The sequence below is a fragment of the Anastrepha obliqua genome, chromosome 1 (assembly GCF_027943255.1).
Source record: "Anastrepha obliqua isolate idAnaObli1 chromosome 1, idAnaObli1_1.0, whole genome shotgun sequence".
Classification (NCBI taxonomy): Eukaryota; Metazoa; Arthropoda; class Insecta; order Diptera; family Tephritidae; genus Anastrepha; species Anastrepha obliqua.
Genome location: NC_072892.1, coordinates 152804961 through 152821397, shown reverse-complemented (window position 1 = coordinate 152821397; position 16437 = coordinate 152804961). Strand labels below are relative to the sequence as shown.

General features: G+C 36.0%; 1 protein-coding gene across 1 annotated transcript in view; it reads right to left on the bottom strand.

The window, feature by feature from the left end:
• Positions 1-15096, bottom strand: part of LOC129238752 (cGMP-specific 3',5'-cyclic phosphodiesterase) — a 35642-nt gene extending 20546 nt beyond the window's left edge. Inside the window, exon 1 of the mRNA XM_054874299.1 lies at positions 13335-15096. Within this exon, the coding sequence (XP_054730274.1) occupies positions 13335-14210 (876 nt within the window). The 5' untranslated portion in view covers positions 14211-15096. The remainder of the gene's footprint in view (positions 1-13334) is intronic.
• Positions 15097-16437: the final 1341 nt, after the last annotated feature.

Below are 16437 nucleotides of genomic sequence, written 5' to 3'. Positions count from 1 at the left end.
ATCTAGTTTAGACTGAGTCATCAGTATACATCTATCGTTTTACAGTGTAGTTTATGTTTTTAGAGTCATGGCTTCTGATGATGAAATTGTTTTATTTGCGATAATCCATTATTAGAAAATGAAACAATTGAAGTGAAGGAAAAAGGATTGGAGACTTTTCGTAAATCAAGTGTTAAAAGAAATGACAGTAAAGTTAAACTTTTGGCGGGAATAAAATCGATAGTGGTTCATGATGTATGTCGAAAACGATACAACAATGAAAGGTTAATCGCTGCATTATTGCATAGAGGAAGTGATGTCACGACACCTCAACTACTACTAGGATCCTCGCACCCAACATTTTCTTTCAAAGATCATTGTTGTGGTTGTGTTCAAAGATCAAGATTGCGGTTGTGCAAGCGTAGCGTTGTGTACAGTGTGCGAACATTATCAATGAAAAATAGTATTTCTGAACTTGCTAGAGCTCATAATAATGATTGGGGTCGAGCAATTGTTGAGCGTCTTCAGCAGATTGAGTGAGTGATTTGTATCAAGCACCACCAGCTGAAAATATAAAAAAAAGGTCCGTATGCGAATGAGATAGATACTGCGATGCAGTTCATTTATTCTATCTTGAGCAGAATTCCGATGAGTGTCAGTTTTCCTTGGACGAATTGGTAGCCAAAATTGAAGGTGATTACCGCCCACACATAAAAACAGTCAAAGCACAACTTCTCAAAAAGAATTTTCTTACGTACGAATTTGCTCCATTTCCTTTATAGCTTTTCAATGATGAAGGCATGCGTAAATTTGGCATCGTGGTGAACCATTTTCATATATTTGCAGTAACTACATCACGTACGTTCGATCTAAATATAAATCTAATGCCATAATCGTATTCGACGAATATCCTGAAAGTGTAGCAAACTGTAGTACTAAATTTGCGGAGCGATCCCGACGATCTCGAATAACTGCTTCAGTAGACGTACTTGAAGCTGAGAATTTCATGGACTTACGAGCCACGAAAGATGCGGATACGCTAATCATCAATACCACAATACGTGTTCACCAGCGTTCGACACCGTAATAGTGGTCTGCGAAGATATAGATCTTCTCTCAGATATGATTGACGTACGACGCTCTGTACAAAAATTATACATTTTCGGATAGTGTGATGAATTTTGCGGCATCATGTAAATTACCATAAAAAAATTATTAAAATAAAAAAAATTATCAAAACTTTTCAATAAATCCCTGTGCAACGTTAACCGCTTAATAAAGCCCAAAAGAGACTTTTTTCAAATGAATAGAACAATTTGGACACTCACAACGCAATACCATGTGAAGTGCCACACTGCGTATGCGTTACATTTTGCTTGTTCGTACTTAAAACTCATTTATTGAATTTCCACTTAATGAAATTTTTTTCAATGGTACTAAAGTTATACTATAAATTGTTTATGGTTTAATACTATCAAAATGAAATGCAAAAAAAAAATATAAAATATCTACTCTACCGTCCGCGTGTATCTCCGCACCCAGCTATCTTCCTTCGTAAAGCAATTTTCTTTTTATTTGCGATATAACTTCAATTCATAACAGAAGTAGGTTAGGTTAGGTTAGGTTGTAGTGGTTGTCCAGTATAGGACACACTCAGGCTCATAGCTCACTATGATGCCAAGTAGAAAACTTGCCCTTATCTCTCCTAAAACCAGTGTGATTTTTTCAAAATTTTTTGGAGATCCCTCAAATACTGAGATTTCCAACTCATTAAAAAACGATCTACCTAGAATAGTAAATCTCGGTACGAGTAGACCAGGACAGTGGCACAGGCAATCTCTTTCTCTTCCTGTTCGCCCAACCTCTGGGCGTGTCTACCCATTAGGCAATTGTGGGGCGATTTTGTTATGGCATCTTGCATTCGCTACTGTTACAATTTTCTGAAAAATATGTAGCTTACTACTGTCTGTGTATTGATAAGTCAACTTGGTGCCAAGTCTCGCTAGTTTAGGCACGAAGTTCCCTTCAATGTTCCAAAGGCAAGGAACCCCATGTTTTTACGTGAAATGGATTACCTATCTCGTTAAGAGATGTGCGGCATGTCATAGTCTACCAAAAAAATTTAGATATCATCTTCAGGCATCGCATCACTTTCCACCAGTATCACGACTTTTCTTATCGCCATCGATTCAGCCTGAAAGACACTGGCAAAGAAGGAGATCCCCAGCGGGCAGCCGAATCCTCCGCAGATTCAGGAAGCCGAACATTGAAGTAGATTCCCAGATGTTTGGAGTACCATATATAGCTCCGCTCACACTACACCCTCTGAGCCATCTGTGTATACAAGGATGGACTCACCTGTCACCCTGTCTTACACCGTTTCGTTCCCACTCTTGCCTTCAGGGTAGGAGGGTCGTGAACAATGACAATTGCAGGCGAGAGGGCATAGTCCACTAGTCCTGGAAGCTGCGTACGCTAGTAACTTATTATTTATAATACATTTATTGTTTTATAAAAATACATTGCTTGCTAGTAAAGGGCAGAGATTGAAGGTACTTTTTTCAATAGCGTTTTTTGACAGATTACTTCTTGTTTACATAAACCCCACAAGAAAAAGTCAGGTGCAGTAAGGTCAGGCGACCTGGGGGGCCAACAAAATTCGGAGTTTCTTGAAATCAGTTTATTGGGAAATTTTAGTCGCAACTCTGTCATAACAGTCTGGGCTATGTGAGACGTTGCCCCATCTTGTTAAAACCACACAGAGTTGAAAGGAATTCTCTTTCGGCGTAGTTCTGGATAGAAAAATTCTTTCAGCATTTTCAAATAACGGTCTCCAGTAACCGTAACGGTGTGACCATTTTCTTCAAAAAAATAAGGCCCGACAATACAGCGTGAAGAAACCGCACACCACACTGTCACGCGAAGAGGATGCAATTCCGTCTCGTGGAGTATCTGTGCGTTAGAAGTACTCCATATTCGACAATTTTGTTTGTTCACATTGCCGTTTAAATCGAAATGGGCCTCATCAGACATGAAAAGGCAGTTTAACATGTTTTGGTCTTCTTCCACCATTTGCAGGATCTTCTGGCAAAATTCCAAGCGAATCGGCAAGTCTGCTGCATTCAGTTTGTTAACCATTTAAATTTTGTAGGGAAATAAGTCTAAATCTTTGTGCATTATTGTTTGCAAAGACTGTCGGCTGACACCAAGTTGAGCAGATAAGCTTCTTGTTGAAACCCTTGGATTGCTTTGTATAGCTGCAGCTACAGCAGCGATCGTTTCCTCCGTCCGAACTGGTGGGTTTCGATGATAAGGCCTTCTTGCGACTGTTCCTTGCTCAGCAAAATTATTCACCAGTCTCATTATGGTCCATCTGCTCGGGGGATCGCCGCCAAACATCCGCCTGTACTCTCTCTGTACCAAAACTACGGACTCCAGTGCGTGATAGCGGCGGACTATCCAAATTCTTGTTTGCGTGTCTCAGTTATTCATTTTAATAAATTTTAATGATCAATCTGCAAATTAAAACAAAAATGGAACAGATAACTTAAAAAGAAAAAAAGTTATTCAATTTTTTTTTGGTAGCGGCTTTCATCAGCCACCCTGTACATAATTTTTTCAGTATTTATTGACATTTCATCGTAGATAAACTTTCGCCTCTATAACATTTACAAATCGTACAATTATACAACGAAAATCAACGCTCTGTGAAAAGTGTTCATCGCGCGCTCAGCCCCATTTTTGGCTTAATGGCTACCTCAAGAAGCAAAATTGCCATATTCAGGTTGAAAACCAACCCGAAACCATTAAAGAACAGCCATTACATCCATTTAAAACAACCGTTTGGTGCGACCTATCGGCTGGAGGATTCATTGGCCCATATTTCTTCAAATACGAGGCCGGTGGCAATGTAATAGTGAAAGATGAAAGCCATGATAAACGACTTTTTGATGCCGGATGCCGGAAATTCAAATCCATTATCTCCACAACATTTGATTTCCACAAGACAGCGCTACTTGCCATACAGCCTAGGAATTAATGGATTTACTGCGACGTAGTTTCTGTGAGCAATTTATCTCTCGTCTCTGACCAGTGGCTTGGCCACCAAGATCGTGCGATATCACACCTTTGGGCTTTTATTTGTGGGGTATCTAAAGTCCAAATCATTTGTGGATAAACCAGCTTCAGTTGAGATGTTACTCAAGTTATTAACGAGATATCGACCGAAGTCCTCCAGCGAATCGCGGGTCATTCAAAATTGGTGCCTACGGATGGCCAAATTACGGCATAGTTGTGGCCAACATTTGAAAAAGATTATCTTTAAAAAATAAATGTGACGAATGGTTCTACGCAAACATAATAAAGATCGCCCAATCAATTTGAATTTTCGTTGTTGCATGTCAATTTAAAATCCGATACTTCTAAATTGGTCACACTTTATTATAGTTTAAAAATTTTTTAAATTTATAATTTCAGCAGTTAGCCTCTCACACAATTTCCTGCTTTGGATGTGGACTCCTCATTACTCTTTGTATGTACCTATCTTCCGTCTTTCTCAAATTCCAGCGCGGGCCCACCGATAACATTTTTTGTGTATTATTGTAGCATGGCATTCGTCATCATGCTAGACCTTTTATCCTGTTTCGAAAAACCCCCATCAGCAGTGGACACGCATGTGATTTACTAATGCGCGTTGAGTTTTTGCGGTTATGATGCCTATCAATTTACGCTCAAGTACTCTTATAAACTTTAGCAAATTTTAAATAATTTAAGCATCCTTTGCAAGTTTCGGAAATGCCAATGACATTGTGTAGGTATGTGTGCACATTTGTTTGCGAAGGAAAATGTTAACATGCCACTTAGCAGATGTTTTAATTTAAAACTATCTACCGAGACCATAAAAACTGGCTGAAGAACTCTACGCGAACAAACCATAAAATCTACGAATAAAATTTATGAATCTCGTAACCAATTTGTAACTAAAGTACATACGTACGTAAACTATGGACTGGTCGAAAGTGCCATAAACCGCAGTGGATGGTGAAGAACGCAGTAAGCAAGAAACTACATTAAGCCGCACACCAAGCCAACAACTGGCAACATGCCAAGTATATTAGCAAACATCAACAGCTGGCAACTTATACAACTCGATGGGCATCATTTATGAAAATGGGTACGTATTTAAAATTATAACGATAATGTAAGTATATACATACGGGCGCGATGTTCGTACAAAACAGTTGGAGTGAAAAGCGTTGCGCAGCAGTAAATACTACTTTTCTTCTTCTTCCATATGCGACGAATTTTGTTGCTACTACGGATGAAAAATTTCTGACGGCAAGTAGTTATGGTTAAAACGAGTTGCTTAACGTTAAGGGCATTGTTATTGTTTTATTGGTTAAGTTGCTGCAACAGCACTATAATGAGGCCCTTTCGCCATAGGAAAGGTGTAATTTTAATGATTTTTCTCCTTCACTTATTTTCAAGAGCACAGTTTTGTCAAAAATTATAGCGCGCCCGTCAATGTACATCATTTCACGTAGTAAATTTTACAGCAGATATTAAGTGTTTAGCGTTGCACTGCACAGTGGGTCAAGAGCATCAAGCAAAGTTTTCACTTGTTCTCATTTTATATATTTTAGTATTTTTCTGTTGATTTTTGATAGCTATCGAAGCTATTCAAGCAAGCAGAGCCAGCCTATATTGGGCCAGACCAACTTTGCCGAAGACAGACTACGTCAAAGAGTCTGATTTTTTCAAGCGTCGTTATAATTTTATTATCAAGTTTTTTATTTTTAATCATTTGAGTCGAAAGTGCAATTAATTTATCGAAAATACCAAACATAAAACGACTTCAACTAAAATATCTATGCTCAGATTTCTATGTATAATAAAATTTTGTTAATTAATTTGGAGTATAACTTAGCCCTCTAACTCCTACTTAAGGGGTTATATACAGTTAGAATTTTCAAACAATCGATTTTTTGATTTTTTTTCTTAATGTACATATGTTCAAGAATACACACAGAACATTTAATACTCGTATCATTCCGGTGAATATTTTTGGAAATTACACGTAAATTTGAAAAGACGTTTCAGAGTGCTTGAGCGGCAGCGCTTATCTGGAACTCTGTCCCTTTTATGCACCTGCCTATTGTAAATATTTCCTTCTAATTGATTTTTAGATGCGTAAAGCAACAGCGTGTTATTGGTTTTTTATAACTGAAAGGTAAATTTTTATTTTTCTCTCCTCAAACTGAAAAATATTTAAGAGTGGTAATCACTATAAGCAGCTAAGCCAAGCAGTAAACTTGTGAGTTCATTCATATTTTTTCTGTAATTTTTTCGTGAAAATGATGTCTTTTAGAGAAATGAGAAAATCTCTTAGCATACGTAAGTCGAGAACAAAAAAGCGCAAAAATGTTTTTAATCCAAAAACAACTGAAATGGATGAGTTGTTGAATATCGCATTTTAAATTTTAAAACAGTGTTTGCAGAAATTTCTGAATATGTGAAATGTAAGATCTGTAACAGAAATATTAAGTTTCAAACTACTTCTGAACGAGAACTGGGTTTTAAAATTATTTTGCAGTGTGGTAAATGTGCAGATCGTAACATAAATTCTAGTCCTTCGGTAGCGCACTCTTATGAAATAAATCGACTATTGTTATTTGTCATGAGAGTCCTCGGCTTAGAGTTAAAAGGTGCAGCAAAATTTTGTGGATTAATGGACATGCGAGCTTTTACTTTATCACATCCCACTTACGATTTAAAAATGAATAATATTTACTCCAGTGTAAAAACAGCCACCGCACAAAAATGCCGTTACATACATGCAAAGATTCCGTTACATACATACAATCCGAGCTAATAAAAGTGTGTTAATTATTCTATTTGTGTCTTAATTTTTGTTATAATTTTGTTCTGAGGTAGTTGACTATGACTGATCGATCGATTTGCTATTACTTCATTATAGGTCTCTTTGTCATTAAAATTTATTTTCTACTTTTTAGTTCGATTAGCAAAAAAGCGTGTTTTTTAGTTTCTTTAAACTATTTTTTTTTTATTATGAATGAAAATTATTGTTATCATTGCAGTCAGTGAATAAATGATTCGATATATTCGTGTTATATTTAATTCCTTTCTTATCGACTGTGAGTCTAAAGCTATGCAGTTATCGGCCGTGATAAAGAAGTAATCGGGATGAAGAACTTCTTTCGTTTACAACCAAATTCACCTTACTTTTTGCCCACAGTAAAAAAAAGAAAATATTAATCCTGGCAATCCTAATAAGGATAATCGAAAACTTTTATCAAATTATTGCATTGTCATCGGTCCTTGATAGGTGTGCAAGATTTCAAGTCGATCAGATTCTTAGAAGCCAGTGAAAATTAAACTCAAAGATTCCATTACATACATACATACATACATACATACATACATACATGCATACAACCCGACCTAATAAAAGTGTGTTAAAAATAAGCTTGTTAAGAGGAAAAGGGGCTAAAAACTGCATGGGTTATTCAACTTTTCGTGAACACCACAGTAAAATACAAGATGGCGTAGCGTTAATCAAATTTGATACTTGGGAACAAACAGACAAACAATGGAGCGCGTAAAGGTCCAGATAAATATTTCTATCACTTCAAATAATTTTTTTTTATTTAGTAAAAAAGCTAGCAAAAACAAAAATGGGTGATTAATTTTACGCCGCCTGTTTTTGAGAACAAAGCACAGTGCCATAGAATATAAAGTAAGTCACAACTAAATTTGGATGATTAATTTTGAGCCACCTGGTAATATATGTTTATACAACTCAAAAATGTTTGTTTAAGCGTTTTAGTTTTTTTTTCCTTTTTTTTATTCAGCATCATAAATTTCTCGTTGTACGCAAACAGCTTTGAAATTTTGCACCGGTCGAGTTATGTTTTTATAGCGCCTATCTTTACAGATTTTTATCAATTAGTATTTTGTCTAATTATGTTGAAATTGAATGCTAGAAATTTGTTCATTTTTCGTTGAAATCGTAGCACTGTGCACCGTTGAGTTGAGTGTCAAATAATAATTAACGATTAATGAGAGAATAAAATGATGAAATTGAAAGCCAAACATGAGAAAATGAAAGATGAAGCGCAATACACCGATGGAGGGTGCATAAACTACAGTTGTTAATTAAGTACCACAATTAACTTTTTCCTTTAAGATAAGTTATTTTATTTCACTAGTAAATCATAAAGTAAGTCATTCAATTTAAATTAAATTATTAACTAAGAAAAATAATAATAAGTTAATTATTATGTAAACGTATAAAATGTATCTTTTTCATTTTTATGACTTGCATATAATAAGAAATAAGTAGGAAGATTAAAAAAAAAATCAATAATTTTAAAATTTATTTAATGTTGGAAATATTGGTATGGAGTTTTTAAAATTAATTATCTCGGATATTTTTAACATTTTTATAAATTTCCTAAAAAAAATTCTGGAACAAATTTTTAATTTAAAAACTTGTTTTATTTAAATTTTTTTGTTAAAATTGTTTTATTAATAACTGATACTATGCTCAGTAATCTATGATTTTTTTTTTTTTTTGGAAAATATTTTTAATATTTTTATTAAATTTTTTGTTGAAGTTTTTTCTAAAGGTTTTTACTAATTTTGTGGAAAAAATTTGGATTTTGTTCTACAATTTTTCGTCCAAAAAATTTTTTTGTTAGAGTTTATTTCTCAATTTTTTTATTAATAGTTGCTTCTATGCTCAATAATCTTTGATTTTTTTTTTGTTTCTTTAATTTGTTTTGTAAATATTTGTATCTATTTTTATTTTATTATTTTATTTTTATTAGGTTAGGTTAGGTTAGGTTGACCTGGCTGGCTGAAAGCCATCACATAGACCTAATGATCCTTAGTGTTACCAGATGGAGCTAGACCCTTACGTTTCTTTGTGGTAGACATCTTGTAATACGTCTGCGTCTTTTGCGAATCTAAGTAAACTTTGGAGCTCTATCCCCGAGAGGTACTCTCACTTCTCATATTGTAAAACTCCTAAGCATTTTAATCTGGTTCAAGCTAATGCAGGGCAGGTCCATAGAAGGCGTTCAAGAGTTTCGCTCTCTTCTAGTTCATTGCATTTATTTTTGTTAAATATTTTGTGAAAAAATTTTTTGTTTAATCAAAGTTTTTCCTAAAGTTTTTTACTGATAGCTGAAACTATGCTCAGTGATTCAGACGATTTTTTGGAAAAAAATTTGTAATTATTAAGTTTTTTATTTATTTTTTGTTGGAGTTTTTTCTAAATTTTTTCATTAACAGATGAAACTATGCCCATGCTTTTTTGAAAAAAAAATTTAAATTTTTTTGACAATTTTTCGTAAAAAAAGTATATTCGAGTTTTTTACATTTTGTTTTTATTAATAGCTGAAACTATGCTCAGTAATCTCTGAAAGCTTTTTTGGAAAATCTTTTTAATATTATATTTTTATAAAAAAAAAATGTTCGTCCAAGTTTTTTACTAATAGTAGAAACTATGCTCAGTGATCCAGAAAATTTGTTTGGAAGGAATTTTTAGTTTTTTATTTTAGTTTTCTGGGAGCTTTCTCTAAATTTGTTTATTAATAGCTGAAACTCAGTAATCTATGATTTTGTTTTTTTTTTTTGGAAAATTCTTTTAATATTGTTAAATATTTTTGTTAAAGTAATCTATGCAAATTTTTTTTTAAATATTATATTTATTTAGTATTTTTATTAATTTATTTGTGAAAAAAGAATATTTATAGAAGCACTGAATATTTGTACTTATAATTCAAATTGTTTTTTTGGGAAAAATTTAAAATTCGCTTTTATGCAAAAAATTTTAAGTTTTTTTTTACACTTTTTTATCAAAAAAAAAAAAGTTTTGTTAGAGTGTTTTTTTTTTCATTTTTTTATTAATAGTGCTTAGTAATCTATGATTTTTTTTGGAAAATCTTTTTTATAGTTTATTTTTAATAAAAAAAATTTTTTGTGGAAGTTTGTTACTAATAGTTGAAAATATGCTCAGTGATCTAGAAAATTTGTTTGAAAAGATTTTTTTTTTTGGAAAATCCTTTCAATATTGTTAACTATTTTTGTATATTTTAATTTGTTATACAATTTTATGCCCAGCAACTATGCCCAGTAAACCATGAAATTTTTTTTTCAGAGAATTTTCTAACTTTTTTTATTAATAGCTGTGCTGAGTAATCGATGAAATTTTTTTTTTTGGAATATTTATGGTACTTTATTTATTAAATTTTTTGTGAAAAAAAAATTTTTATCGAAGTGTTTTCGGAAGCTTTTTACTAATAACTGAAATTATGTTCAGTGATCCAGAAGTGGTTTTTTGGGAAAAACTTTTAATATAAATTTTCTATATTTATTTTTTTTCAGAATTTTTCTAGATTTGTTTACTAATAGATGAAACTATGTTTAGTAATGTATGATTTTCTTTTTATGATACTTATGGTTGAAACTATGACCATCAATTAAATTGAAACAAATTTTTAAGTTTAAGTTTGAAACATATTCTTAATTAAATTGTTGGTTAAATTTTTTTTTTCGAGGTTTTTTTAATTTTTCTTATTAATAGCTGAAACTATTCTCAGTAATCCATGAAAGTTGCTAGTGGGATTCCATGAATTTGTCGAGTTATATAAAATGTTTTTAGTGCTGGTGAGAATACGAAAATGGGTTTATCGGTATGTCAAATGTTAGTTTAGAAATCTATCCTTAGTGAAGAAAGTAGAGAATTTTCAGTATTTGGTTGAAATAGCGTAATGGTTGACCTACTCTTCTTCTTAATTGACACGATAAACGCTTACGCGATTTTGGACGAGTTTAACAAAGCGCACCAGTCGTTTCGTTCTCGTGCTAACCGGCGCCAGTTGGACACACGACAAGTCCTTCTTTATCTGATCTCTCTAACCCATAGGAGGCCTTCCTCTTCCTCTGTTAGCACCAGCGGGTGCCGCATCGAATACTTTCAAAGCCGGAGCGTTTGTATCCATTCGGACGACATGACCCAGCCAGCGTAGCCGCTGAATCTTTATTCGCTGCGCTATGTCTATGACGTCGTAAAGCTCATACAGCTCATCGTTCCATCGTCTGCGATATTCGTCGTTGCCAACGTGCAAAGGTCCAAAAATCTTACGCAGAATCTTTCTCTCAAACACTCCAAGCGTCGCTTCATCGGATGTTGTCATCGTCCATGCTTGTGCTCCATACGTTAGGACGGGCATGATGAGAGTCTTATAGAGTGTTTGTTTTGTTCGTCGAGAGAGGACTTTACTACTCAGTTGCCTACTTACTCCAAAGTAGCACTTGTTGGATTTCCAGGCTGACAGTGTTATAGGTGTTAATACTGGTTCCTAGATGAACGAAGTCTCTTACTACCTCGAAATTATAACTGTCAACAGTGACGTGGGTACCGATACGCGAGTGCCATTCGCTTTGCCTCTTTATCCAGTTTGGAGAAGGCAGAACTAACAGCGAGGTTGTTAAGACCGATTATGTCAATATTATCAGCATGCGCTATCAATTGTACGCTCTTATAAAATATTGTGCCTGAACGATTAAGTTCTGCGGCTCATACGATCCTCTCCAACATCAGGTTGAAGAAGTCACACGACAGCGAATCACCCTGTCTGAAACCTCGTTTGATATCACACGGCTCGGAGAGGTCCTACCCCATTCTGATGACGCTGCTGGTATTGAGTCACGCCATATTAGTTTTGCATAGCCGTGTTAGTTTTGCGGGGATACCAAATTCAGACATTGCGGCATACAAATAACTCCTTTTCGTACTGTCGAATTCAGCTTTGAAATCGACGAAAAGATGATTTGTGTCGATTCTCCTTTCATGGTTCTTTTTCAAGAATTGGCGTATTGTGAATATTTGGTCAGTGGTGGACTTTCCAGGTCTAAAGCCACACTGATAAGAGCCGACCAGTTGGTTGACGGTGGGCTTCAGCTTTTCACACAATACGCTCGCTAGAACCTTATAGGCGATATTTAGTAGACTAATCCCGCGGTAATTGGCACAGATTGCAGTATCACACTTCTTGTAGATTGGACAGAGCACACATAAATTCCAATCGGCAGGCATGCTTTCATCCGCCATGTTTGAATAGCTCAGCCGGCAGTCCGTCGGCGCCCGCGGCTTTGTTGTTCTTTAGCCGCTTTATCGCTATTTTCACGTCGTCATGGTCGGGTAGCGGAACGACTATTCTGTCGTCGACGATTGGGATATCGGGATCTTTACATTCTCTGTGACATGCGCAGCTAACACTACTCGTACTCTTACACTACCTCTCAAATAATTGTTCATTTCATTTCCTCGCTCTTGATTAGAATACGTAAGAAACATTTTTCTGGAGGCTTTGCCGCTAATTAGTAATTAAGAGCATTGAGCGTGCACAGAAACTATTCAGTTCGCTAAAATTATCAAATCATATCTCTTCCTATAACTCCCGTTAGATTTTATTTTATTTACATTCCTCAAGTCCTCCTCAGTCAAGAGAGGTCTTCATTCTCAACGTCTTTTTTAGTGTAGTTAATTGATTGTTCATCTCCGTTACGGGACATTAACTTTCATATTCCTACTAGAACTCACGTAACACCCATCTAAAATTGCTTAACACGAATTATGCACAAAATACTTATATTGCCCGCTCACTTAGAGAATTTAATGAAATCCTGAGTTATATTTCGCTTGCCTTTCGATGTTAAAAAAGAATTTTATGAGTTTTTAAACTCCTTGTTTTTTTTATTATTAATTGTATTTAGTAAATTAAGCTCATATTAGCTTTAAGATGTCTGTAAAATCGACTACTGTGTTTTAGATTTGAAATAAATGAGAATTAATAATGAACAAAATTCACGCATTAATTGCCTTTGCTGCTCCCCTCATTAAAGGCAATCATGGCACAATCTTCAGTTTTGAAAAAAACTATGGATCCGTGGCATCTTCACCATTGTAAACTACCGCAAGCGGGACCTTTCGGAGTATGGAGATTCGTCCGAGAAAATTCACTCCAAATACAATTTCGCTCATTCACATAACTTTAAAGCACTGCTTGCGGCTTTGAAGGCGAATTTTGGAAATAAATTTCCTCAATTCATAAATATTATTCAAGTACAAGTAGTTACTTGCATTGTAAATTGCCAGCCATACTAAACAAAAATGTAAAAAAAAAAAAAAATAAAAGTTTGTTTTGGGAAAAGTTTTTTTAGTAAATCATATCGCAAGTTCTATACGTCTAAAAAAAACACCCGCTACAAACAGAACTTTTTTTTGACTATAAATGCATGTATGTGCATAAATTTAACCGACTTACCGGTACCGGCGACGCTGCCATCCATTGCTGAAATATATCGGACGTCACTGACGGCCGCTTTGGCGGTTTTCGTGAATCGATGAATTCGTGCAATCGTGCCAGCGCCTCTGGTGGCGCACGCTCCATCAGCCATTTCTCGAATGCTTCCGGTTTCTCCTCGAACAAACGCGCCACCTCGTCTACTTCTTGCTGTGTGGCCTCACGACGCGCTACCTTGCCTCCATTATTGCACGCTGCCGCCGCGGCTGTTGCTGCTGTCGTCGCCGTCGAATTCACTGTCGGACTGCAGCAACTTACCGGTGAGTTGAGCGCCGTATTGGCTGCGCTGTTGTTGCTGGAATGCATTAACGTTGCCATATCGCAAGCGGAAATCGAATTAGTTGTGCTGGCCGTGATGCTGCCATTGTCCGTGGATTGTGTGCGCCCACGTTGAACTGCCATGGCAGTTGTAGGTGATTGAACCGAACGATTGCTGGTCAAGCTGGTTGCCATGCCGTCACTGCCAACTGCTCCCTCATTGTTGTTTTGACTCAAGTGTTGCTTATCAGTTTTTATAAATGAAGTCAATTTCTCTGCGTGATGGCCATCCCCATTTGTAAAGGATTTATTTATGCTGTCAGCTGGGTCATCGATAGAGCCAACTTTACGGTTGGGCAAGGAGCCAGAAGATACGTTAGCATCTGCTGCCGTAGCAACCGGAGATGTTGTAGTACCTGTTGTTGCTGTTGCTGTTGCTGTTGTTGCAACTGTATGTGACACATCTGTCATTTTGAATTGGGTATCTGAAACGTTCTTGCTATTGCAGTTGCTGTTGCTGCTGTTGTTTATGTTGTTGTTGTGCTCATACATGTAATTGGTTGAGGAAATTATTGGCATGAGCACAACCGGTTGAATAGCCGTTCATTCACATGACGCACACGCACTCACAAACGCACACACGTACACACTTATTTTGCTAGATTTAAGATATGTCCGTATTTAGTATATCTGTGTGTATGCGCATTAGTGCGTACCGTTCAACTTGTCATCTAGTTGCTGGAAACTATCTTCAATCGGCTGTAAAATTGGTCCGTAAATGGGATACATGCACAGGGATATTTGAATTTGTCGCTTCCAGCGCCTCTATTCAACTCAAGTGATTGACATTTGTGAGCTCATAATTTGCTATGCGTAACGCCCTAATGCTTCCGGCTTGTTACTGCCCGACTCTACCAGCCACACATTCCCACACTGTCAACAACTGTTTTTACTGTGCTCAACGTATCTCTACTTATAATCCAATTTCTTTGTCTTGTCGTTTTTCCACTTACACTCGTGCAGCAGCCAACAAGCTCAGCGTCGCTCAAGTGTTTGTGGCTAACAAGCAACCCGTTGTGTTTCTTATCCTGATGCCCAGCGCCTGGTTATCCTGTCGATTCACTTGTACACTGTACACCTGCTGTTAAGCAGGTAATTGATGATCGTTTTCTGATTTACTTGCTACTGACGGCGGGCTGTTGCATTTTAAGTTTGCTAATTCTTAGGAAAAATCTCAGCTTCACTTTCTTGTTATGCTGCATTTTACTATTAAGCAGCTGTGTTCTTTGGTGCTTTTGTTTGCTGTAAAATAACTTTTGCTCTGCTTATTTTTAATATTACTTTTAATCTGTATTTATATTAGCGATGCTTTTCTCTATTAAGGAACTATATGAATCTCTCTTTTGTGTGCTGGCCATATGTTACTTAATTGTTATTTCTGCTTTTCTGCGTGCACGCTTCTAACTTGGGCAACTCAATCAAAAAAGTTTGGGAACAGCTGGTAGTTGATTAAGTTGGACTGCAAAAGAAATACAGAATATTTTGATTAGTAAGGGTGCATTCAATATAAAAGTTTAATATAATTGCTTATTTAAAAATGCAGGTACGCTCATAAAGGGTGATCAGATTAGAGGTACTTTTTCCAAAGAGTTTTTTGACTGATCACGCGTGACTACTGTCAAACTAAGTAGATAGTTTTTTTAATATTCATTGAAATTTCATCACGCTTCAAGAACGTTCACAAATCGTGCAATTGAATTACGAAAATCGACGCTCTGTGAAAAGAATTCGTCCCGCGCTCAGGGCACCACTTTTGTTCAACAATAAGGCCCATTTTCAGTTTAATGACTACGTCAATAAGCAAAATTGCCATATTTGAGCTGAAGAGAAACCCAAAGCCATTTAGGAACAGCCTTTACATCCATTGAAAATAGCCGTTTGGTGCAGCCTTTGGGCTGAAGGAATCATCGGCCTATATTTCCTCAAATGCGAGGCTGGCACCAATGATAAATGACTTTTTGATGCCATAAATTGAAGCCCGTGATCTCCACAACATTTGGTTTCAACAAGACGGCGCACGGCGCTACTTGCCATACAACTCATGAAACAATGAATTTACTGCGTCGTCGTCTCGGTGGATAATTTATCTTTCGTTTCGGACCAGTATATTTGCCACCAAGATCATGTGATATGACACCCTTGAACTTTCATTTGTGGGGTATCTAAAGTCTAAAGCTTTTGTGAATAAACCAGCTTCGATTGAGGCATTGAAAGTCAACATTACTAAAGTTATTAAAGAGATAAAAGTTCTTCCGCGAGTCATTCAAAATTGGTGCCTACGGATGGCCGAAGTACGACGCAGTTGCGGCCAATATTTGAAAAAGATTATCTTTAAAAAATAAATGTGAAGAATGGTTATACGCAAACATAATAAAGATCGCCCAATCAGTTTGAATTTTCGTTGTTGTATGTTCATTTAAATCCAATACCTCTAAATTGATCACCCTTTACATACAAACTTTTGAATTCAAATGCTTTGTAAATGGTAGATAAGAGAAATTCAATAAATATTTTTTTCATTGTATACTCCTCTCGGGAGCATAAGGCCTCGACAAGGCGTGTCTGGCGTTGGTTTCGTTAATCTATTTTGATTTCTGACAGGGTAGATGATTAGCCTGCCGCTATCAGTCCTAAGTGGCGGAAATGTCCACCTGTCGTTGCCTGGGAACAACGCCTTCTTACTGCTTTCAGCGCCATCTGTGTTTCAGATTTTTCTGGCAGAAGGATCACACAGATGGTTGAGGAC